Source organism: Drosophila arizonae, chromosome 5 (assembly GCF_054131065.1).
Source record: "Drosophila arizonae isolate 15081-1271.41 chromosome 5, UAZ_ARI_1.0, whole genome shotgun sequence".
In the NCBI taxonomy this organism is placed as follows: domain Eukaryota; kingdom Metazoa; phylum Arthropoda; class Insecta; order Diptera; family Drosophilidae; genus Drosophila; species Drosophila arizonae.
The window spans coordinates 6,618,294-6,644,641 of record NC_142925.1 but is presented as its reverse complement, the minus strand read 5'-3'; the positions used below and the strand labels follow the sequence as shown (position 1 = coordinate 6,644,641).

At 36.8% G+C, this 26,348-nt stretch overlaps 1 protein-coding gene across 2 annotated transcripts in view; it reads left to right on the top strand.

The window, feature by feature from the left end:
- The first annotated feature begins 1,462 nt into the window (after window positions 1–1,462).
- The window catches only part of 5-HT1A (5-hydroxytryptamine (serotonin) receptor 1A), an 87,151-nt gene continuing 62,265 nt past the window's right edge, over window positions 1,463–26,348 (top strand). The window contains exon 1 of one of the 2 annotated variants that reach the window (XM_089471546.1): window positions 1,463–1,843. In XM_089471546.1, coding sequence (XP_089327672.1) covers window positions 1,777–1,843 — 67 coding nt within the window. In that variant the 5' untranslated portion in view covers window positions 1,463–1,776. The remainder of the gene's footprint in view (window positions 1,844–26,348) is intronic. The other variant, XM_018011725.2, reaches the window with a different exon arrangement.

Genomic DNA, 26,348 nt, shown 5'->3' with positions numbered 1-26,348 from the left:
GTAATTCAAATCGATTTGAATTTTATAGGGTATCAATGTAAGCAGTTGATTTATTACAGGCTGCATATTCCACTTATCTACTATAACTTCTCTAAATACAGGGTATCTCCATGTCGAGCTGCTGCCCACATACACCTATTTGTTTAAGCTTATAGTTGTAGTACCCGCATTTCCATAGCTTCAAATTGTTGTTGTCTCACTAGCTCGGTCAGATTTTGTTGCTCTATTTGCCCAACTGCTCTCGACTTTCGTCTCTTCCTCTGTATGTGCGTGTATGAGTGTGTGTGTGTGAAGCCGCGGGCACATTTCGAAAGCGAGAGAATAAAAAAAAAGTATTTGAAATGTTGTCTTTCGCTTCTTGTCAGCAGTTTTTGGATGGCTTATCGCCAAAGCTGTTGAACATTTGCCACAAGTGGACAACAGTCGCCACAGCAGTTGCAGTTGCCTCTTGGCCGTTTGGCTGTTAGCAGTGAACACGATAGCCGCAGCTGCAGCTGCTCTGCATAAGCTGCAAAAATATTTGGCTATCAGCCGGTCAGTCCGGCAGGAAAGAGCAAATCCCGGAGCCGGAAAAGCATAGTATGGGCAATAATAATGATAATAATAATCTTAGTAAATAGTGAGTTAGGAATATTTGAAAAGAGAATTCATAGAGCTGACTATAAGCTGTATTTTAATAATTTATAGAATTTTCTTAAGACTAAAAATACTTAAAAATATTCTAAGAAATTTATGATAAAACAAATAACAGTAAAAACCATTTTAGTCTCTGCCGATTTTTCTTCAGACTAAAGCATTCTTTTTAACAAATCTTTCTGGGGACTATGGCTAAAAATTGACAGATAATATCCTAGATATTTCTCATAATTCTTCTAACTATTAGAAAAATATATCTAAAAATATCAAAAATTAATAACAATCAAAAATTAATTACTTTCCACATATCAATTTCCTATTTCTCACACACATACACACACATTTAGTGCGCTGCCTATGTTCAGGTCCTATCCCAACAATAAAACGAATTGATAAGACGCTGATAACAGCGCTTCAGGCCTAGCGCCTGCCAGCGCTCTTCATTTTCGAACTAAGAGCGAAACTCTACACAATGAGAAAGAGAGAGAGAAAGTGTGTGCGTGTGTGTGTGTACGTGCGTGTAGTCAGCAGCGACGTCGGCAGCGCAGGCAATGTTCATTTACACATGGCGTTAGCTTGACTAACGAAATGCGTCTTCGGGTGCAGCACGAGCCGACGACAACGACGACGACGACGACGACGATGCCGAGGAACACGACGAAGCCTATGGTGCTGCTGCTGTTGTGGCGGCTGCTCACATATGCGCTGTGACGTAGTCAGTCGATGCTGCTGCCGCTGCTGTTGCCGCTGCTGTTGCTGCGACGTCAGCTGAGGCAGCGCGTTTTTGGGGTGCTCTGCCGACGCTTGCTGCTGATAAACAGTTTTCGTTTATCATCAGTTTGTCGATGGCAACGCGCGCAACTGGACGTTCTTTCGCTTTCATTCGAATCTCCTCTTCACGTGTGCACCCTACAAAAGCTTCACTTTATATTCACTGCATGTGTCTGAGTTTGTGTGTGTGTGTGTGCGATTGTGCTTGCGAGTACGTTGTAGGAGCTAACTTTGAACGGTTTTAGCGGTGCTGCAAGTGTGTGCTCGAGCCACTTTCCTAATTTTGCCGGTTATAAATTGTTTATGCTAAATATCAATAATAAAAAATAATTTTAACAAAAAAAAAAAAAAAACCTTTCTGAGTTTTTTATGTGGTGGCATGTGCAGCAAGTTCCAGTTAGAAATACAACAACAACTGCAGAGCAGTCAAACGAATGTGAGTAGTAAATTCAAAATTAAATAAAATAGAAAATAAGTTTGCATAGGACGTTAATAATATTGTTTGTATTTTAATAAAAGTTATTGATGAATTCATATTAAATAAATAAACGAAAACTTTGAAGTAAGCAATGAATAATAAATTCAAACAAATAAATATGAATATATAAATAGAAAAAGAGATATTAAAAAATAAAAATATATGTTTAAAAATTATTTATATTATATAAATAAATATATTAATAATTATTAACAAGAAATGTTAATGCAATAAAAATGGAAAAATGATGGTAAACAAATAAAAAAAAAAAAAAAGCAAATAAACCAAATTAATTAAATTTGGCTGACAAAAATGTTCAAAGAGAAAATATTTTAATTAAATAGTAACCTAATAAAATATTAAAATAAAATTGAATTATTAAAATAAAAATAATAATCAAAATTAGTCATTAAAAAAATTAAAAATTTTGAAATTGAGAAATAAAACATAATAATTAATATGTATGTTAAAGTGTACAATACAATACAAAAATAATATTACCAAAACGGTATATTAAAACTCCTAAAAACAAAAGAATAAAATATTATAATATAATAAAGAAGTTATTAAATATAATACAAATTTTTAGCTCAAGCGTAAAACATTTTTAATTAACCAAAAGGTAGAGGGGTTAACAAAGTTAAGAGGATTTTGCTGAAGTACCACAACTGTACAAAGTGAATGCATAAACAATGTAAATTGCAATGGGTGTTCACTCCAAGGCGAAGGTAGCTGCCGTAGAGCTACTAGTAGCTCGTCAATTTCCTAGAATTTGGTAATTGAAAACCCATTTTAAGGGCCTAACGAGAAAAACATGAACAACAAAAAAAAAAAGAAAAGGAAAGCGGCTATGAATTTGTAATTGTCCAAAATAGCTTAACTGACCTAAAAAAAAAAAAAAAAGCGGGTAAGAACGTTTTGCGTTGCCCACTGAAGAATACTGATTCATGGCCCAAAGGCTGTCAGATCCGTTTTTCTAGTGGGCGGATAATTCGAGGGTATACTCGAGTGTATGTTTTAAATTCCAAGGCTCTAATTTCAATACAGACGAACTGACAGCAAAGCGTATATGCTTACAACAAACCAATATACTCATTCCATTTTCTTGAATGAGTACACAAAGCAAAAAAGTGCGTAGCTAGACTTAAATTCTTAGCACAAGCATTTTAAGCTTATATATATTTTAATATATATTTTATTTCTTTACGCCTGCCACAAACAAGTGCAAAGGTGCAAAGGCTGTGGAAGTGAAATGCGACTTGAAAAGTCAAAAAAATTATGTAAATGCAAAGAAACATTTTTTATGCATGTAAACAATTTTTTGCGCCATTATGCGCCATCAAATATGCAAAGATATGTTGCTCGACAGACAGTGAGTGGGAGAGTGAGAGGCATGACAGGCTGGGCTACAGTATCTAGTCAGCTGACAAGCCAGTGTATCAAGTGAACTCCAAGATTTTGTTGTTGTCAGATTTCCTGTTTGCTGTCAAATCAAGTTTTTGCTCCAGTTCCAGTTGGAGTTGAAATTGTAATCACATTTGCGTTTTGGCTTCTCGCTTTAATTAAATTTAATATGCCATTTCCTTAGAGCTAAGCAGATAGCGAAACAAAGGAGAAGCGCGAAGAGATGAGAATAGAAAGAGTGAGAGTAAGGCAAGATAAAGTTGTCTTCTTTTGCCAGTTGAGCGTGCAATATTTAACTTTCGAATTTTGCATTCAATACACGCACCAAAAGCAGAAACTTGGCATGCTTTGGCTACAACTTTGACACACATTCATACACACACACACACATACAGGAACTGGCTTCCTCTTTTTTTTTTTTTTTTTGAAGGCTGACTTATGCATAGACCAAGTGCCACGTTTTTATTGTAAGGCGAAAATCCCTGACATGCTTTTAGTAGACAAAATATGCCGCTAAAATCGCCAAACTGCCCCACAGCCGATACTATATACTATATGCATACATATGTATGTATATTCCCTACATATACACATAATATATATATAACGCTCGCAGCTGGCGACATTTGTTACATTTATTTACGCACAAGCCGAGCGTACGAAAATGTTGTAGCAAATAAGATTAACGCACGCAGCTGAAAGTAGTGAATGCCATAAAACTTGTGCCCAAGCTTCAAGCGCAGCGACACACAGCCACAGAGAGAGAGAGAGCGAGAGAGAGAGGAAGAGTGACAGAGTGAGAGCACAGGCTGCTCTTCAAGTTGTTTGCCAAAGTCAACGACATTGCCGTAGGTGCTATCCATTCATCATCAAGTGGCGTCTCCTGTCACGCATTCCCGCCCACAAAGCACCTCCCCCTACCGACGACCCATCCCATGCAACCTTCTCGCATATTTCGCTGCTGCAAACAATGTGCCGAGCGTAAGCGGCAAACTTTTGGCTTGCCATGTCATTTGCTATAGCTAAGCATAATGCATCTCTGCCTCTCACTCACATACTCTCTCTCTCTCTCTCTCTCTATCTTTCATGTTGCTCTCCGCTGACAATAATTTAGGGTTTAAACATTTTTTATTGCCTACATTTGGGCGCGCGCCTAGGGCTTGCGCTTTATAGACACGAACCGACCCGGACCCAACGATCCAGCTCCAGGGCCATGTCAGCTGCGTTTTATGTATGCAGGCGGTCGTTAAGGCATTGCACTCCAACGACGTGATGTGGACCGCTCGTAATTTTAACACAATTAACACGCGTGCGGGCTCGATGCGGCGTATACGTAATATTACGCATACGCCACACATACGCCAAAGGCTTAATCTTATTTGGAAACAAAAAGGAAAAACGTAGCTCTTAAAGCCTATTAAAGTGTATTTTCATTTACATCTGCTCAAACTTGAGGCGACACGTGACACGTGCCGGATTTCCTGGGTCTTGTGTCTTGGGCCTTGTGTCTCGCAGCCATGGCCTAGTCAAGTGTGCCTAAGCCGAACTTCTAAGCGGCTTAAATCTTAATTAATTCGTGCACAAAGGCACTTTATATATATATATATTTTTTTTTTAAATTTAAGAAATTTAATAAACTAACTGCAGGCATCGGTCTGCCTGTCTGTCTCTCGGTCTATCTGCCACTGTGTTGGTCCATTAACATTTCATTTAAAGTTGAGCCACTTAAATATAGCCACGCAGCCGAGCAAATAAATTATAATAAAAAAATGTTTCTTTATTTTTTGTTGTTGGCCAAATGTAAACGGCGTCGGCTGCAGCAGTAAAGTTTAATATTTCCTTCTTCTGCTTCAGCATCGTTTTTTAAAGGAATTATTAAAAATTGTATAATAAAAGCAAGAGCGGGGCGCCACCTGTGCACAGCCAGCCTCCCGGTTCGCCTTCTCGCACCAAAATATGTTTAGTCGTAAACATATTAAAAGCTACTTTGCATAAACTTCGGGCAACAGCAACAGCAACAGCCTTAGCATGGCCCAGTCCCAGTCCCAATCCCTTTCCCACAGCTCACAGCTCACACAGTTCGCACATTTCTACCCGTTGCCATTCACTGCAAGGACAAATGCCCATTTGCGATTTATTGAAAAAGGGAAGAATAACGAAAAAAAAAAATGTAAAAATAAAATATAAATGGGCAAAGGCACAAAATCAGAGTGTGAGAGAGGTCGGGAGAGAGGGTAAAAAATATACCATAAAATAAGTGATGGGCGGCTGACAGAACGCGCTGCTGGCGTCGCCGCTGTCTTTATTAGGCCGGGGCAAGCGAACTGGTTAAAAGGCTTCATTAAAAACACATTTCGTGCATAAACGTTGACGCCGTTGTCGACTTCATTCAAATGCAGCTAAATGTACAAAAAGACAGAAAAACAGCAAAAAGAAAATATTTCAGAACGCTGCCTGCAGTCAGGTGTTACCGACTGCAGAATACTCATTCACAGCTCAAATTGGTATCAAATCTAGTTTACAATTTGCCACGCCCTCGTTGGTATTTATGTAAATAATTTATAGTTTAAGAACATATAACAAAATTCTCTAGTGTCTAACCCCAATACCATCTTTCCTTATAGACATCTGGCCAGAGATTGCACAAAACCCAAATACTCATTCAATTTCCGTGAATGAGCATAGAAATACCCCCAGCAATGTAAAAAGAAAAGCAACAAAAATTTAGGCAGCGAGCTGTGTAATATAAACCGAAACTCATATTATTTGCTTTTCAAAAGCGGCTGTCAGCAAAAGGCGCAGCCAACACCGAAAAAAAGCGAAATATAAAGAAAAGAAAAACGTCGAATTGAAAGGGAAAACTCATATTTGCTGATATCTCAGTTTTGGGACTATGCGGGCTATGCTCAGCTCGTGAATAGCAGATAGCAGCTGACTATATATATATGAATAACAACAAATATATATAGTATATATATATATATTTTTTTTTTAATTATTTTTAAAGTTTTTAAAAATATTTTTATATGTGTGGAATTTTTTTCTGTGCGATTTTGCTTATTGCTTCAACTGAAAATATGTAGAGTTATTTGAAATTGAGACAGCAAATTGAGAATGAGATGAAAAGCATCGGCTTGCAATTTCAATTCTATTAAATTCTGTTCTACCCTTAACCTGTTCTGCTTTGCAATTTCTGAGGAGCGAACAAATTTATCTCTGTGGAGCAGCCCAGACGGCATAAAAGGTATTGAAAGTGAAGGAGGCATTACCATATTACGGTATTGCTTACATAATTGAAAGGATTGGCTGTGCATTGAACTAGACACGAGCTGAGCAGGATAGAAAGTCATTCTGACAATAGATTGCGTGATAAAATATAAAAAATAGAATATACAAAAATATAATTAAAAAAAAATAATAATAATAAAATTAAGTAAAGTCAGATATCAATTCTAACATTTTCTTTCATAGTTCGAGATTTATTAAAAAATATAAATAATATAATATTAAAATAAATATAATAATAATATCAATAAATATAATTTTCGGCACAATAAAAATATATCAATTTAAAAAATAAGAAATAATTAAAATAAATTATTAAATGAAAATTTAACTATAAACTATATATTTATTAATAAATAATGATGATAAAATTATTAATATTTATTAATAAATAAGTTAGTCAAACTTAGATCAAATAAATTAGTATATATGATTTAAAAATATTAACTTCTTTTTTTTTGTATAATTAGCCATAGTTTTTATTATTATTATTATTATTACTATTTTATTTATTTTTATTTTTATTATTATTATTATTTTTTTTAAGAGAAATTATAAACTATATTTAATTACAGCTTAGCGCACCGCTATCTAATTGGTAATTTAATCTAAACAGATATTTACAAAAAATTTATTTATTAATTTATTTACTTTATTCTTATAATTTTCTTTTTTTTTTTTAAATATATAATATATAATATTCTAATTTCTGATAATTTTTTTTTTTATTGTTTTCTCTCTGCTACGTCAAATTAATCACTTTAAAATTTAAAAATCACAATAATTTAAAGTATCCATATATATGTATATACGTTTCCCCTATATTTAACTTACTTTTCTTAAATAAATTATATATAAATTTTACTTAAAGCTCAATTTTATGAATGCTGCTTCGCTGTAAGCTATGACAGTTTGGGATTTCAATGTAAGCACGTTTTGCTTCTAATCTCATCACCAGTGCATACACACAAACACACACCCACTCATACACTGGCAGACCCCGCTGCTGTCTGTGTGTTGATTATAGCTTAGTTTATCAAAGCGTTTGCCTTATTTATATTTTCGACTGGCAAAGCGCGACTAAAGAAAATATTTACAATGCAGTGGAGCGATAAAATGAAAGTGACACGCCCCCAACCCACAGCCCAACATAGTCCAAGCAAACCCTAGCCCAGTTCAGTGCGCTGACCAGTGGCCAGTGAAATAGTGTTTAGGGCAGCGTAGGCATGGCTCATACTCTACCCAGACAAAATCGTGTGTGTCATGGCAGTTAGAACATAATCAAGTTTCAATTTCAAAACAATTCGACAGCCAAAAAAGAAAAAAAGAAAAAAAAACTGCTCGAAGAGAAAATTTCGCACAAAAGAGAGTGCTTGGAATTTTAAGCATCGTCTCGATAAGATCTGTGTGTGCGAGAGGGGGCGTGGCACACGTATGTGACGATGTCGTCAATGTTGTCATGCGAGTCGCAGTGCGCAGGGGGCCACAGAAATTAAATGGAAACGAAAACGAGCAACAGCAACAGCAGCAGCAGCAGAGCGGCAGCAGAGCGGCAATAGCAGCAGCAGCAGCAGCGCAAAAAAATGCCAGTGAAATGTACACAAAAGGCAGCCCAAGCTGCCTTGCATTTGACAGCACAGGAGCAGGAGAAGCAGCAGCAAGAGCAGGGGCAAAGAGCAGGAGCAGGAGCAGGGGAAGGTACACATCAAAGCGCCGGCTGCACGCATCGATGCCAGAGCCAGAGCCAGAGCCAGAGCCAGAGCCAGGCGAGCAGCCTCGACTCGGCGCTGTGTGTAGTTCATTATGGGCACTAGAACAGTTTAATGTCGTTTAAAGAGTCGCAGCCACAAAGCAGCGCGAAACAAAGCCACAAAATGTGGACAGCAATGGCTGAGGAAAGGTAGGCGCTGTCGGGTGGGGCGTGGCAAATGCAAGGGTTTCCCCAACGCCAACATTGCGGACAATGGTCGTGCCACATTGTGTGACGGTGTTGGTTGGCCCTAACTCTCCATCTCTCTCCCTTTCTCCTACTCTCTGTGTCACCCTATCTCTCTCTTTCACAGTGTGTGTGTGTGTGTGTGTATTATAAGCAATTTTCCATTTTCCACATTATTTTTTGCTTTGCAAGTTTTGCGCTTTGCGCTTTGTTACACGCTGACAGGCGACTATGAAAGCGAAACGTAATGAAAATGGCAACAAACAAAATAATTGAAATTTGGTTTAGCAACAACAACAGCAACAACAATACTAGCAACAAGAGCCACAGCAACAACTAAGCCATGAAAAAATTGGCCAAATGAGAACGAAAATTTGAGGCAAAAACGAATGCCAGCGACACACACACAGAGAGAGAGAGAGAGAGAGAGAGAGAGAGAGAGAGAGAAAGAGAGAGCGAGAGAGATGGAGAGAGACCCCAAGCGAACGAAGATGAGAATTTAAGCCAAGTCGCAAAAGCAAATGAAAAACCAAAAAAAAAAAAAAAAGAAAAAAAAATCCAAGCCGAAAGGAAAATGGCCAACAAACAAAAAAAAAAGAAGCTGCTCAAGAAAATACGCAGACCGAGACGACAATGTGGCCTTATTTTGTGCAGATTTGTCTGTTGATTTTCCTCTCATTTCCCCGAAATCTCCTCTTATGTTTTGCCGTTGTTGTTGTTTGTGTTTATTTTTTATATTTTTGGTTTTTTCGTTTCTTGTTTTTTTTGTTTTTTTTTTGTTTGTCTTGAAAAGTTGTGCGACCATCGCAAATTAAATTTTCCAATTCGCAACGCCCATGCTTAATGTCGCAATGTTTTGCTTGGGCTTTACCTTGACTTGGCTAAGCGCGGCGCGGCATGGCTAAGGCCTGACATATTCAATTTTCTAATTCTGTGTTATATTACAAGCAGCGAGACAGAGATGGGGAAGGAGAGAAAGAGAGGACGAGAGTGGGCAGAAAAGTAAGTCAAATCTTGACTAGCACGAAGTTGATATTCCCTTACAGCTTTCACTTGCCACAACAGTTTTTTTTTGTTGTGGCATATATGTGTAATGTTTGTATCTAGAATTCGTTTGCAAATCAATTTCCTCTCAGCTCAGAAACTTTTCAAAACCCTGCAAAAGTTGTAGAAAATTTTCAACAATTATTTATGCGTTTGTACTGCGATAAAAGCCGAAAAAAAGAGAAAGTAGAACTTTTGTAGAACTTTAATACTCTATGACCAGTTATTCAAAGCTCAAGTTGATGTGAAAGTTATTGTGGCATAGATCGAGAAAGCGCAGGCAACAGAACGAAACAGGATGCACGAAAAAGTTAAATATTGTGGAGGAGAGGGTAAGGGTATGTGCCAGCTGGCCTATGGCTGTGAGACGTGAAAATTAGACATTAAAAAATGTGGCAAAATAAATGGGAATAATTTAATATATGTACATGCAAAATAATCAAATAAAATAAATAATAATAATAAAATAATAATAAAAAATAAAATAATAAATAAAAGAAATTAAAAATCATTTTCTCAAGTTTCAAGAGATTCCTCTTATATATAAAATATTTCCAAATATAATGGGTTAATTTCTTATTTTTATTCTGTTATTTTTAATAAGATTCCTCTTAGAATATATTTCCCCATATAATTATAATATATATATAAAATGTTAATTGTTTTTTTATAAGATTCCTTTCATATAATCATTATAATATATATAAATTATTAAATGAAAATTAAAAACAAACTTTTTTAAAATTATTGTTTACTCCCTTAAATAAGAATGAAAATACTGAATATATATAAAAAAAAAATAAAATAAAATAAAATAAAAATGTCCCCATTAAGTTTTTTGCTTAAATGTTTTGAATGTGATATGGAATATAGTAACTAAATCAAAATCTCTTGTCAGATATTTGATTACAATAGATTCCTCATCAATCTATCATCAATTTGTCAATCTATCTCCCTACTTGCATCAAGCACTTAATTCACATACCCCCTAGCCTCAAGAGTATCTCAGAAGCCAAACCAGGAAACCAGCAAAATATATGCCAATTGAATGCTAAGGGCTGAACGGGTATCCAAATGGATTTTGTTGCGATTTAGTGTGTTGGCCAGGCCAAAAACGTAGCAGCAATTTCCATTTCCATTTCGCTTTGGTTTTCTGTTTCGTTTTCTCTGTGTTTTCTGTTTTGCTTTTCGGTCTCATGCATAATTTAAAAATCTGTTGCCCGTTTTTCAGCGCAACTTTAACTGGTGTGTATGTGTATATGGCTGTGTGTATGTGTGTGTGTGTATCGTTGTAATTATTTGTAATTGATATTGCTTAATTGCACAATTAGAATGACCAAAAAGCGGACCCAAGCATTACAAATTCCCTAATTGTAGCTGTGGGTAATTACTTGTATCAATTGCGAAACACATATACAGATTCACACACACACATTGACATACTCACACACACACACTCACTTAGCAATAAAGGTAACTAGCGCAACTTGTCGCATGCATTCGCCGTTGCTAGACAGGTAAAAGCAGTTGGCCAAGACCAGGTGACTAGAGGGGGGTTGGCGGATCGGGGACTGCTCGGTGTTTGGCTGTGACTCGACAGCGTCGCATGTCCTGTTGTACATGCAGGTCATGGCATACGCTTTGTGTGTGCGCCGGTTACATTCGCCATCATCAATTTTTGCTCACGTTAAAGCCAAACATCGCACAGCAGCTGAGAAAGCAGCGAGAGGTGTATAAATCAAGAGCGACTTTGCTGTGCATACAAATAACATTAAATGCTTTCAAAATAAGCTAAGGCAGAAACTTTTTAAAGAGACGACAGCGAACAGGTGCTTTAAAAGTCTTTAAAAGTCTTTAGTTACTCTTAAAATAACAAATATTAAGTAGAGCCTAAAACTTATTTAGTATACCAATTATTTACAGCTTTGTAGTCTTTTGAGCAAAAATTCATAGAAATGCAAATTTAATTTGCTTTAAATATTTGGAAATTTCAACTGAGCTCATTTTTTTTTTTTTAATTTTTTAATTTTTTAGAAATATACATTTAATTTGCAGCACATATTTATATATTTAAACTAAGCTAATTTTTTAATTTTTATTTTTTATATCGACTTTCTAGCTTCACTCGATTATTATTTCTCACATTCATAAATTTACTTTTTGCTTTAATCATCTTAAATGCCAAGTAAACAGCATTTTATTGAAACGCTTCGATCATAAATTTGAATTTCTGCCGTTTGTTCTTCTATAAATATAGCAAGCATATATTTTCATAAAAAATTTGTTTAGCCTAAATTGATTTGTGGTCAAACGATTTGCCAGAATTAATTCTCAAGTTCTATATATAGCTGAATCTACTTGAAGAGTTTTGTATGCTAGAACGTTTTTAGCGTCTCGCTTTATATATAAATATGTATATCGCATATTTTTGACCTCACCTCGTATACGTAACGCAGGCTGCAAAGATATCACCGTTCCACAAATGAGGCAAGCAAAGTGCACACGTTGCCGGCATATTAAAAATGCAAAAAGTGTTTAAGTTTTTTTTTTTTTCCTATGCCTTTTCTTTTTGCTTTATATTTTCCCCTTTTCCACAATTTCTTCCTTTTCTTTTTTTTTATTTTTGTGTAATTTTTCATGCTTCCTTTTTGGTTAATTTTATTGGGCAAAAGTCTCAAGCGCACTTGATGACCTTGAGGCTGCTTGGCAGCAACCACGCCCACAGCACCTCTATGTGTGTGTGTGTGTCTGCCATGATGTGCCATCAAACGCAGACTTTTTAATGAAAACGTGTTTGCTTTACCAAAAAGCAGCAACTTAGCCTTAGACAGCGAGCGACATATGTTTCACATATATCATATCTAGTATATGCTATATACATATATATAATTATATATACATACACATGCTCTCATTACACATATGAAATTTTAATGGCATCTACATGCACAGACATGAACAATTAAATTACGAAAGTCAAAGTAATGCAACTATTTCATATTCTTACTCAAGCAGGCGAAGTGCTATGAGAAATGTGGAAAACTTTTCCAGGCAACTGGGAATGAAAAAAATAATATCTAACTGAAATGAGTAGAATTTAAAATTGTTTATATTAAATTAAATTATGTGAACTCAGAAACTCTTTGAGCTATGAGCATATAATATGCTCTTACAGCTTATTTGTTGTGAATATAGAAAGTTTAGCAATGCTCGAAAATACAGATTCCAGACAATATAGTTGAATGATCTGAGGTAGTCTTGGAGTTATAATCATAAAATTTGACTAGTGTGCATATTTTAAAAATTTTATGATAATTGAGTGATATATAAGCAAATACATCTATCATAATAGTAATATAGCTAAGCGAACTCAGGTAGTCTTTGAGCGATAATCTTAAAATTCGGCATGTATACCTAAGATCTATTAATAATGCAATTGATGTATTAAATGCACAGCACAATGCTTACCACATATAATATATGCTATATAACTAACTGAACTCAAGAGTGCTGAAAGTTATAATCATGGAATTTGCTATGCGAGCATATTTTATATACATACCTCATGGAATTGGAATTTGATTCACATAACTTTAATAATTTGTATATATAATATACATAAGCAGAATAATCAACGTTACATAAGAACTTCCAAAGTTGTGTTCATAAAATTCGCTGCTCTCCCATAAAGAAAGTTATTTATATTTGATTCCCGGCACTTACCAGCCCAATAAATTCCGCAATTCGTAAAGCGGCAATCATAATATGTTTGGTATGCACACACTCGGCTCTCTCCAGTTAATCAAATTATAAATCTTACAGGCCAACTGCCATAAGTATTATTCAAATATTTGAAGTTTCTCATTATAGCAGTTGCAACATAAAACGAATAAACTAACGTTAATTTATATGCCAGTAAAATATATGTACACAAATCGTTCTCTCTCTCTCTCTCTCGCACACTCTCCCTTTCTGTCTGTCTCCTTCTCTCTCTCTGGCTGTGTTGCTCTTTTATTGTGCGTTAGGAGCTGTCGCACAAGTTTCGCATATTTTATGGATGAAACTTTATCGCTTTTATGCTTCGGCTGATAAACGCAGCCAAACGGAAGCAACACGGAAATAAAATAGAAATAAAAATATAAAAAAAAAAAATACTGAGCCCAGAACCGAAACAAATTCCGAATTTATTGCACCTAAAACACACGCACAGGTGAGCGAGTGCTGGCCAGGTGAAACTTTTGATATGCAGCAGTTGTTGTTGTTATTGTTGTAGCTGCTGTTGCTGCTGCTGTTCCAGAGACAGAAAGTTTGGACAAAAAGTTTCGTTTGGTTTTAATTGCGTTGCGTAAGACATTTGAGTTAATTATGCGTCGATTTGGCAAAGGCAAAAGTAAACAAATTAATTAAAGAGCAAACATGTTGATAATGATGCTGAGCACACACACACAGGGATAGAGAGAGAGAGGGAGACACACACATACATATAGACGCGCACGCAGAAATGGGCTGAGCAGCTGCCAAATGTCAAGAGGGCCACTCGCCTTTTGTTTTATGTCCATGTCGCTTGTTGTTGTTGTTGCTGTTGCTGCTACTGTTATAGCTGCTGCTAGCACGCATTAATGTTAATTATTAAGCAAGTGACAATTTGAGTGATTTTCGCCGGGGCCAAACAGCAAACGCTCATCCAATGTCAAAATAAACAACATGCGACAAGAAAAACAATCAAAGCGACATTTGGATGACCCCCAGCGCAGCGAAACAGCCAGCAACAGTGTTTGGCCATATAATAAAAAAGAAAGGCAGAGAGATAGTAAGCGTACACGCCCACTTTTCATACTCACTCACTCACACTCTCTCTCTCTCTCTCTCTCTCTCTCTCTCTCTGTTGCCCTTTGCTTTGCTTGTCATTTATTATCTGCTCTGTTTGATATATCGCTACATTCACACTGTCCAGCGCATTTTTCTTTTAGCCGCAACTTGTTCGCACGCAGCCACACATTGGCAATTACACCTACACACACACAGGCACGGGCACGCACACACACACGCACACCTCACTCACACACCGAACGTGAATCGTGTGAAATGTCAACACACAGTGACAGGGCACAAGTGGAAATGGTAATTGCGTGTTAATTGCTTTACGCGATCAAAGTGCTTTCTACGTTCACTTTTTTTACACACACACACAAATACACACTTACACGCACGCACACATACGCATAGAGCGCACATAGCGCACATTCAACTGAAGCACAACTAATCAATCTAAGGCCAGGGCTGCCATCGAAGCTGCCAAAGCAATGTACAAAAGACAGCACACAGTATAGAGAGATGGAGAGAGGGAGAGGGCAATAGCCATTCACACACACACACACACACACACACATGTCGAACGCACAGATTTTCCATTTACAGTCAACCAATGAGCGCTGCAATTCCGTTTTAGTTGCGCTGCCGGCTCTTTGAAATTGCAAGGTTGTTACACGTTGCGTATGCAATTCCCATTCAATTCACGCTCAGCTCCCCTCCCTCTCTCTCTGTCTCTCCCTCCCACACTCTTTATCTCGTACCATTTAACGATCTGCCCGCTTTGCTGCCACAGAAGGTCATCAGTGATTGTTTGCTAAATTGCATTTTGAGGCTTATTGTTTCAAATTTTTAATGCTATCGCGCGTTTCGAACAGAACTTCAATTTGGAGCGCAAATAAAAATGAGGAGGAACAATTTTCCGTTGAGCTCAAGCAACTACATAACGCTTCTTGATGGCTGAATGGTTTCTGAAATTTATGATTTTTTAATAATTTTGTTATTTGTCAAGCGTAAGTCTGCGCTGCGTATAATTTATAGAGATTTTTATAGAGCAGCTCAATAGGGAGTCAGCTTGAAAAACAAGCTATCAAACAAGCTATAAGAATCCTAACTCTATATAAGCTCTATATAAAAACTGAAAAGTAGTATATAAGCTCAAAAGGTGTTAAAGTATAATTTTTTTTTTTTTTTTTTTAATTAATTTATTTATTTATTTATTATTTTTTTTTTTTTTTTTTGCCAATTTCAAATAAATTGCTTACGCCTATAGAGAATCTATATTTCCAGAGTTTTCTCCCAAAACCTATAAACTCTCTTTACTAGATAAACGGACAGAACTCTTGGGATACAAGATACGCGCATAAAATTTTTTAAAATAAATATTTATCAGACATATTCACTTTACTTTTTTAAAATAAATATTCAGCAGACATTTTAAATACATTTTTAATTAGCATAATTAGTTTGCATTCCATATAATTAGTTTGCCAACTTTTAATTCAGATGTTTTGAAAATAATTTATGCAAAACTTAATTTGCATGCATAATCAAGTCAAATTTAGGATGTATGAAATAGTCAATAAATTGCAATAGCCATAACTCATGAAACGTGGCAAAAATATGTACATAAAATATAAGTGAAAAATAAAAATATTAAAGCCACATTGAAAAGGCGAAATATGTGGGAAAAATTTTTAATAAAAAACTGTTCAAATAAGGGGAAAATATTTTAATTGTGCAATTAATACAAAGCAAACAGAGAAAGGGAGAGAAAACGATGTACATTTTAATTCATTAAATAAATACAAAATATATAAAAACATTCCAAGCAGAGCTTTACATGTTTAAAATAAAATATGTATAATAAAAAAAAAAAAAATTAAAAAGAAAAAAAAACATTCTACGAAAAATTATATGTTTAAAACGGCGTTTTTTTTTTTCAAAGAATACATATTTGAAATAAAGGTAAATAAATCAGAATGCACTTAAATTTCAAACTACAAGAAAACAAAAAGTAGAGAACTTTTAATAAATAAAAATATATCTAATATAATATATAAATATAATATTTAGCAAAACAATCAACAAAAAATTACAAAATGTAAACCCAAAATAATAATAATAAAAAAAAAATGTATCCCATATAAATAAATAAAATAAATAAATAAAAATATATTTTATATTATATATAAATAAAATAGCAAAGATAAACAAAAATACCAAAATTTAATAAAATTAAAAATATATTTAATATGAAATATAAAATTTTGTATACAATATATATATTATATACGAAAATTAATTTAATACAAATAAAAATATATTTAATTTGAAGATATAAAATTTACCGAAAATGAACAAAAATAGAAAATATAATATAAAGAAAAATATATTATATACAAAATTTAAATATTTACCTAAATAACAATACAAATCATTACACATTCAAAACAAAAATTATTTAGAGCAGCAAAAATTAATATTTGTGATACATTTATGCTTAAGCTGCTGCTAAATGGACTACATATTAAAGCACTTGACCAAACAAACTGTTCAAACAATGGCCGAATCCTTTAAGGGCTAGCTGAAATCTCTCTATCTCGATAATCGCTCACAATTACAATTCACAGCACATGTGTGTATGTGTGTGTGTGTGTGTGCAGCTTAGCATTCCGAGCATAGAGTCAATAATGTCAATAATTACCTTAAGTTATGCATGCCCAGCTGGCATTTGATTATTGACATGACCCAAACCAAGAGTTCTCTTCCTCTTCTGCCTCACATTGGCTGCCACAGCTGGCGGCACATATGGGCGAGCTGCTAATGCTGGCGCTGCTGCCACGCCCTCTAAGCACATTATGACTGTCAACATGTTTATTATTCACCTGTGCATGAAAAAGGCCAAGTTATTAAAAACTTTGTCACATTAGCAGAAGATGGAAGACGGCAGACGGTAGACGAAAGACGAAAGACGGTGCCCAAAGGTAAGGCTGCCATGGCAAGCACTTTTGGCAAACAATTGGCAAAAAACACAGAGAGAGGAAAAGTGAAAAAGAAATGCAATAAAAGTTGCTGCGTATGCGACGTGTTTGCTTAAGTATTTCACAGGTAAGCGACGAAGTGGATGGTGGCTGGTGGCTGGTGGCTGGCGGATGGGGGATAGGGGTGGTGGTAGGCGTGGCTGGCTGGCTGATTGCGATAAATGCGACAAAGACATGTGTAAAATATGCTTCATGTGCCTTATTATTGCGTTTTATGGCCCATGGGGACTGACACAACAGAAAAACACACACGTACACACACACGCACCTGGCAGGGTAGAAAATTCCAAACTGTCGAAATGCTAAAATGTCGCCCCGCAACTTCTTCTGCTGCTTCAGCGGACTGCCAAGTGTTTAAATATTTGGCGCATTCCGACAATGCCAAAAATGTTTTTAATTATAATTTAATTTTTTTTACACGCCTGCCTGCAGGCCAAGCTTAAGGAAAGAAATTTAAAACCAAAAAAATAAAATAAAGTTATGTGAAGGCTACTAAAAAACAAAAGTGTACGAGCAGAAGGCGGCAGGGGGGTGGGGCCCAAGCAGTTGCTCCCAATGGTCGCATAATCCATAACAACGGGCTCAACAAAAAACGCAGCTCGTAATCAAACACAGCACGCCGAAAATTTCCCTAGAGTAAGAGTCAAGCAGAAAAAATACGAAAAGGCGAGCGATTTCGAGTGTGTGAGTGTATGCTGTATGTGTATGTAAACATACTTATAAGCATATGAAGACATAAGACATGTTTGCATAAGTATAAAAATAAAGAGAGAAACAGAAAAAAAGGCTCAAGAAAATAAAGCAGCCACATTTTTAATAATAGCACAAAAGGCACAACACACAATGCCAAAGGCAAAAGGCACAACAAAACACCACACACAAACACACACACACAGATAGAGAAAAACACTGAGAGACACCATTCATGCTGATGGGGCACAAATTCGAGTGTCTTTTGCTGAACTGTATATTTAGAGCTCTCTCTGTGTGTGTGTGTGTGTGTGTGTGTGACATAAACTCTTGACTTATCAACCCTTTTTAGCATATCTACGAGATGGTCACATAAAGTCTTGCGAAGGTTGATTTATCATATGCTATATATTTGCTATTCATATGCCTCAATAGTGTCAATGGCATGCTAAAATGAAAGCTCAGGTAATTTTTATTCGATTTACAAACATGCTCAAGAATTGTAGCAAAAAATCTGTATATAAATGTTGGCCAAGCACTAACTAAACTGGACTATAATTAATATAATAAATATAATAATATATACAGCAAAGATAAAGATGATCGATGCAGTCGATCACCATAAATAATAATAATAATAAATAATTAAATAAAAAATCACACTCAATGGTTCTATATACAGAGTTGTCCATATTCGACTGACCCATGTTTTTTTCTTTTCAATCAAAGCGATCTGGCATCTCTGTCAAAATATATAAGGCTGCCAGATGGGTCAGTCGAATATGGATAACCCTGTATTTAATTAGCCGCCTTCAAAGCTAGTACCAACAGCCTCATTAGATGAGACGCATAAATCATATAAAATCGACCTCACTCTGAGCCAGAGCCTTTGGTTCTTCGTTTAGCTTTCGGTTGAACGACAAGCCAAGCTTGCCTTCGGATCATACTCTTCTAAGAACATCGTTCGGGGAGCGATACGATTGGCGTTCGTTTGATAAGAGTCATTAAATGCTCACTGCAAACGATAAGAGACTTGTTGCTTAATTTAACTCAACCAAAGGCTCGTGACAAAACAAGAGCGGAAGAAAATGTTTCTCTATGATCACGAAGGAGCTCGTTGAAGAACCGACGCAAGCAGCTGCTCTCTGATTTGTTTCTTTAAGTGTGCTTGACACTGAGAAACGAACAACAGCTATTTGTGAACTCTAATTAGATGTAAATATATAACTATAGAAATATAAAATACTTTTCATATAACTTTTCAAGCACACCTCGTTCACATATAAACGTTTTCCTGCAGCTTTATGAACTCTAACATATTTGCGCAAATAGGATTTAGCAGCTGCAATTATGCTGCAGCAGCAAGAAGCTAAGCTCATGCCCGCTTCCCATGCACCCGCCCGCCCCGCCCACTCCTTGATACATTTGCTGTGCTGTGTGTGTATGTGTGTGCGCTGGCCAAGCATAATCAATTAAACAAAGTGCACTCGAACTGGATGAGGGAGTGCAGGCATGCTTAATGCAAAAAAAAAAGAAGAAGAAAAAAATGTTGCAATTTACGATAAAAAGCACACACACGCAAGCAGATGAAGAGATGGAGAGGGTGAGAGTGAGAGAGAGAGAACGAGGGGTGGGCTAGCTTTTTATGCACACGCTGCGTATACGCAACGTCAAGTGGCACTTGGCGCGTAATTTAGCTCGTTTTTTATACCGACTAGCACTTAAGGCAGCCATTTCATAAAATAAACCATTAAAAGAAGCAAGTGCAGAGTGAAAGAGAGAGAGTGAGAGGGAGATGTGGGCAATAGGAGCGATGGCAACGCCTGCGACTTTAATTGCATTTTAATTAATTTTTTTCATAGCACTTACGCACAGCCCGCATGCACAGGTAATGCATATAATTATGGCCACATCGTTAATTGCAGCAAAAAGAAGCAACAGCAAGAGCAGCAGCAGCAGGAGTAACAGTTCCATATATGCCACACAATTGACTCGAAATACACTCGAAATTCATTGCAAGGCATTGCCGCGCTAAGTGCTACAGCACACAGTGTGAATATGGCCAAGATCAGGGCCAGGTCAAGGTTTAATATGATTAAAAATCTCTGGAGCTGTCAGCGCAACAGTTGGACAGCAAAAACAATAAACATGGCATGGGCCAAGCGTTGCGCGCAGTGTCCTTTGCCCTCGCTAATTGCCAGCTATGCAAATGTTAAACAAATGCCACAAAAACAACGAAAACCGAAAACTGAAAATACCAACTGAAAAGGGAAAAGTGAAAACAGAAAGCGCCAAGTGAGGAGCTAAGAAGACAAACGTCAACAGACGCCGCGAGCTCGTCGTGGCAAATAAACAAACAATTAAAAAAACGGAAATGACTTTTAAGGCAACTCCCATCTCACTCTCTCGCTGTCTACCCTTCGCTCTCTCGCTCTCTCACATCACTATGCTACAAGTCGACCAGTTTTCGTACACTGTGAGAGCGAGGGGCAAATAAAGACTGCTTAAAGTTTAAAGAAGTTATTCAAGGATCTGAAATCTATCGATAGCATTTTCTACATTATCGATAACCATATTAATTACATTCCTTCATTCACTTACGCATAGCTTTATCTAAGGCCTAGTTGAATGGGATTTTATGCCAAACTTTAACTATCGCTACTCACATTTATCGTTAGCCTTAACTATCGACCGTTGCTCGGCTTAAATTTAGCCATCATTTAGCAGCGTCTGCAACACATAAGTGGTACATAACGCCCCTTTATTGCCTAGCTTAGCCTAGGGCTTAACTTTTATCCAATATCCCAGGGCAGATCAATTTAATTAGTACTTTCATATATACATATATATATATATATATAACTGTATTGAATAGCTTTAGTTATTGCCAACAATCGTGCTAACTAGCCAATGATGTCCCTTTGCGGCAAGTGTAGCGAGCGGGTGAGTAAATGGCATATATATATATCTACATATATATGACCCAATGGGGGCCCACGCGGCGTATGAGTGTTGTGTCTGTTGCTCTACTTTTGTTTTGCTTGGCGCTGACGGGCAGGTAAACACGGCAGCAGCAGCAGCAGAAAGGCAGAGACGCGTGTTAAGCCAGCGACTTAAAGTGCGTAAATGAGCAAGACACACACACATATACACATGCAGCCACTCACTCTCACACACACATACACCTAGCGCACACAAGAGGCAGACAGAGCATTGTAGTTGTGGCGCCTATTATGCGTATACTTAACATTTATTTCACCCAGACAGCACAGCCAGCGCGCCGGTATGTGTGTGTGTGTGTGTGAGCAAATGAGTGGCAGCTCATAGACACCGTCGAGTTTTATACCCACACATATACAAACGTACATATAAATTTATATATATATATATATATATATATATATATATATATATATATATATATATATATATATATATATATATATATATATATATATATATATATATATTTATGTAGTATGGCGAGAGAGAGAGACATACTTATATATATATATCACACCGTGGCATGCAGCATAAATCTCATCGTGCATTCATCAATGTCAAGCCACAAGTTTGCTTTTCATTTGTTGTTGGCTTCATTCTCGCTTTGTCTATGGACGAGGGTTGTTTATAACAAAATAAATAACATTTTATCGCATATCAAGCTGTTGAAACAACCCACGTACTCTGCCCCGACGGCACTTAGTATGCCAGCGAAGGCTTTCTCTACCCATTTGCGAATCGAATTGCAAGAAATTTCGAAGCATCTGATTTCCTTGAACTTGAAGAGCGTCAGATAGTTGTGTTTATACAGGTGTGTGGGTGGCTGTGTGTGTGTGTGTGTGTGTGAGTGTGTAAGCGATTGATTTGCATATGCTGACTGCATTTCATATGCCATCGAATTTTATTCCATACACTCACACAGACGGCTATACTTAAGATTCCCTCGTTCTCTCTCTTCTTCTCTTTCTTTCGCTCTCTCTCTCTCTATCTCTCTCTCACTCTCTCTCTCTCTCTCTCTGTCTCTCTCTCTCTCTCTCTACCTACCTATAAACACAGAAATGTGGATAAATTGTTCGTTGAATTGAAGTGCAGCTAAAATGGGCAATAAACGCAGACAAACAAGAAGGCATTGAAATGTTAGCCCAATGTTAATGACGCTTCTGTAAATTCGACAACAGAGTTTTTACAGAGCATAGAGTTTTATACCCGCCTAGATGATCTAAGCAGAGTTCTTATGAATTTTCATGAATGTTAGCTGAAAATGTAAACTCTCTGTTGTTAACAGAGCTCACCAGACGGTCAATAAGCTTACAGTCATAGATTTATTAATATTATCAATAATATTTTTTCCTTCTTAAGCTTCATTTAAGAAATTTGAGGGTAAAATTTTTCTCTCTTCTCTTCCTATTCCATAGAGTACAATAAGCCAACTGAAGCGAAGTAAAGCCAAGTCAAACGATTCCTGTGATACAATAAACTAAGCTAACCAAAGCATTGAAACAGAAATTGAATTAGTTAAGGCAGCTGCTCAGCTGCCATAGACCTTCCACTTCAACTTGGAGATATCTTTGAGTTTTCGCCTAAATCTAATATAGATTCAGATTCGCTGGGGCTTGCGACAATTGCAAGGCCAAAGTGCAGGACAATTTCATTTAATGGCTAGCGACCGCAGAGTCAAGTTGTCAGTTGACTAGGCCAAAAAATTCGCTAGACACGACGGGCGCACAGAGTGGGCGGGGCGTGGGGCGTGGGGTGTGGGGCGTGGTTGCAGCAACTAATTTCGACTGGATGCAAGTTTTTATTTTTGTTTTTCCCCCTTTTCCGGGACCGGGGGATTCATGGACTTTACGAGCGTCAGGCGCCAGGCGCATTGGCATTGGCAGCCGTCGCCAGCGTCGTCAACTCGAGTGCGCGCATTAAGTAAATAAAGCGTCCAAATAAAATGGAAATACAGACGCGGCGACACGGCTTCACCGTTAGCTCAAAAATCTTTAATATTGCTGCCAACAGTGAAGGCATTCTGCATTGTCTGCTCATCGATTTTCGCACACTTGGCTGATTGCCCAGACCCAGACTAGATGAACAATGAAGAAGTAGAAAAAGAAGCAAATACATCGAAATAAATAGGTCTAACTGACGCTAAGAGTCATTGAAATTGAAATTATTGAGCTACGCTCGTAGATTTGAATATCGAAGAGTTTCCGATTTCTATTATACTCCAAAGCAATTGAAAATGGGTAATCAAGGCAGATTAATTCCCCTCCAGAAATAGATGATAAGCAAAGGCAGACGATGGCGCTTATAGAGTAAGAATTCTCTGATGGCTGAGCAAAACTAACGATGCAAATTTAAGAATTATTTTACTAAATATAATTTGAAGTCTTATAAGCATAGAAAGCTAAAAATTTACAAATTAAATTAGTTAAATTATTATATATCTATCATTTACTTGGCAGCAAACTTATCGAACCGCTCTCGGTTTTCATGTGTATGAATATTCTATCAAAATGTTAACTTGTATTTAAATATATACTATTATATACCTTTGATAAAAGATTATTGTAGCTGTTCTGATATATCATCTAATTCCACTAATTTCCTCAATATCTTTCAAAATCCATATTGAGAATTCGATTATTTAACATAACTCGAGCATTACAAAAGATAAAGACATCATATTCGTTTTATAGCTACTTCTAAGGCCTATATATATTATACAAAACTCATTTTCCACATACTATCCACATAATCATAGTTGACACAGTATATAGTCATTTCAGAAACGGTTTCTAATAAAGCGTTTTCCAGCGTTAAGATAGGCTTCAAATCTCCAAATGCAACTGTTTTCCTCTGATATAAGAGAAAATCAATATATCGGCTTGTTTCAATATTACTCGAAGACTACAAAAGCTGCAAGCATCATATTTTTCATAAAGCTACTTCAAAAGTGTATATAGATTATACAAAATTCCTTTTGTAGGTATCTACAGTGTGCGACCCAATCAAAGCTAGTAGACTACAAAAGCAGTAGGCAGCTGACTGTAATAAGACCCATTTCAGGCTTACGATATGCTTCATAAATCTTTACATATTTAATATACATCTTTGGATATTATTGGTATTTATATTTGTATTTGTGCTCTGCTCCTTCTAAATATAGGCCGAAATCAATTGAACAGAGCAAATCAGGCAGAACATTTAGGGCATCTCTTAGTCATGCACTGGCGACTCCTCCTGCCCCGAAATGCAAATGAGTGGCCAAAAAATTGTTGTAAGCTGCTGGGCAAAGGCGTCACCTACACACACACACACGCACACACACCCACACACAATACAATATGTCGGGGCCGATTTCAATTGGGAACGTTCAAAGCTAACAAGCTGCAAAACAGCCGGAAGCGCAATTCACTCGAGTCATTTGGGTTTTCCTGTCGCTGAAAAAGTTTCGTTTCGCAAAAGGCAAAAGACTGAAATTCCATTGCTTAAAAGCATAACAAGGCACAGGCACAGGCACAGCAGCAGCAGGAGCAGCAGGAGCAAATCACTTGTAAACACTTGAGAAAAAGAGCAGAACAAAGAAAAAGAAAATAAAGAAATACTACTAAAAAAAAAAAAAATTGGAGGCTGACAACAGGCGACGAAGCCAAAACACAAATCAAAAGATAAACGCCAACCGGATGTTGGAGGCTCGCTCTCTCGCTCTCTCGCTCCCAACGCATTTAAGACGCTGCCCAGCGGCCATTGCTAAGCGCGTCGGACAGCGCATAAAGATGAAAAATCGTAGATGCGGCAGCTGAGCATCATAGCCGGAGGAGGAGGGGGAGGAGGAGCAACACACAAGAGTTTGCTTAAATAAAGTGCAAATTTGGCAAGGCACAGACAAATGAGCAACGCATTTGGCTTGACAAGTGCTGGACATGATCGAACATGGGACAGCTGCTGCTGCGCTGGCTAATATGTTAGTGTCAAGCATGTTGCTCCGACAAGACCACTCCCCCCCCAACCCCAACAACCTCTCTTCAATAGAAAATTGAAATTCACAACAAAACGAAGACCAGAAAAAAGAAAAAAAAAACAAGTTTCCTTTTTTCGTTTCTTTGGAAAACTTTTTTGTTGTTATCCATAAAAGTTTGATGGCATGGTAATAATATTCACTCGACCAGCCCTTGAGGGCGGTGTTGGCTGTGTGCGAGTGTGGGCGTGGCGCACTGCTAATCTGTTGGTTTTCCTATGCGCCATAATGATTATTTGTTGGGCCAAAATCGAGCTGAGCTGAGAGCGGACAGCAGCGCAGGCAGCGGAGGGAGCAGAGGCAGCAGCAGCAGCAGCAGCAGCTTGTTGATTAAATTTTCAACATATTTGACGCAGCGCAAAACTTAATTAAATACATTAAAAGCTGATTAATAACAATATTAAAACCAAACATTGTGACGGCTGCTGTTGCTGCTGTCGACGCTGCTGTCGACGTCGCTGCTGCCAAGCTGAAAAATTTCCTCATTAATATTAACAACTTCATTTAAGACCTCGACGACGCTTTTTTGGCCCGATTATTTTTGCAATTATGCAAAGTAGCTGCTAGTTGAATACACTTTGTTGTTTGTTGTTGCTGTTGCTGCTGTTGCTGTTGTTGTTGTTGTAGTTGGTTGTCAATGCGTGCACAAAGTTAAATATTAATAAATTTTTAATCAAAGCCTCGTTGGGCAACATGATTTCGAGTAACTCTCGCTCTCACTCTGTCTCTCTCTCTCCTTCTCTCTTTCTCTCTCTCTCTCTCTCTCACTTTGCTCTCATCAAGCTTGTGGTCAAGCATGAAATATAAATCCCATTTACTTAACTTGACTTCTCACGTGCCGAGCATCTAACATGCATATAAATTTTGCCAAATTTGAAGAAATTTTACAGACCCTTTTACAATGAAATTCATCAATATTATATGATATATCAAAGTTTAGCTGAGGGAAGGAGAGAGTGAGAGAGAGAGAGAGAGAACGGGTAGAGTAGAAGAGGAAAACGCGTTCGAAGGCAAAGAACTTCAAAGTCTGTCAGATTATTGACTACTTGTTGTCAAATTTTGATAAGGATTTGAACTAATAGAGTTTCTTAAATATTGTGTAGCTATATTTGAAAAATAGGAAAATAATTTATTTAACATTTTTCAAAGTTATAGCTGTCTATGAATAACTCAATCCGAGTAATATAAAATTGTAATGTATATATAATTTTTATTTATATATATACTAAAAATAAA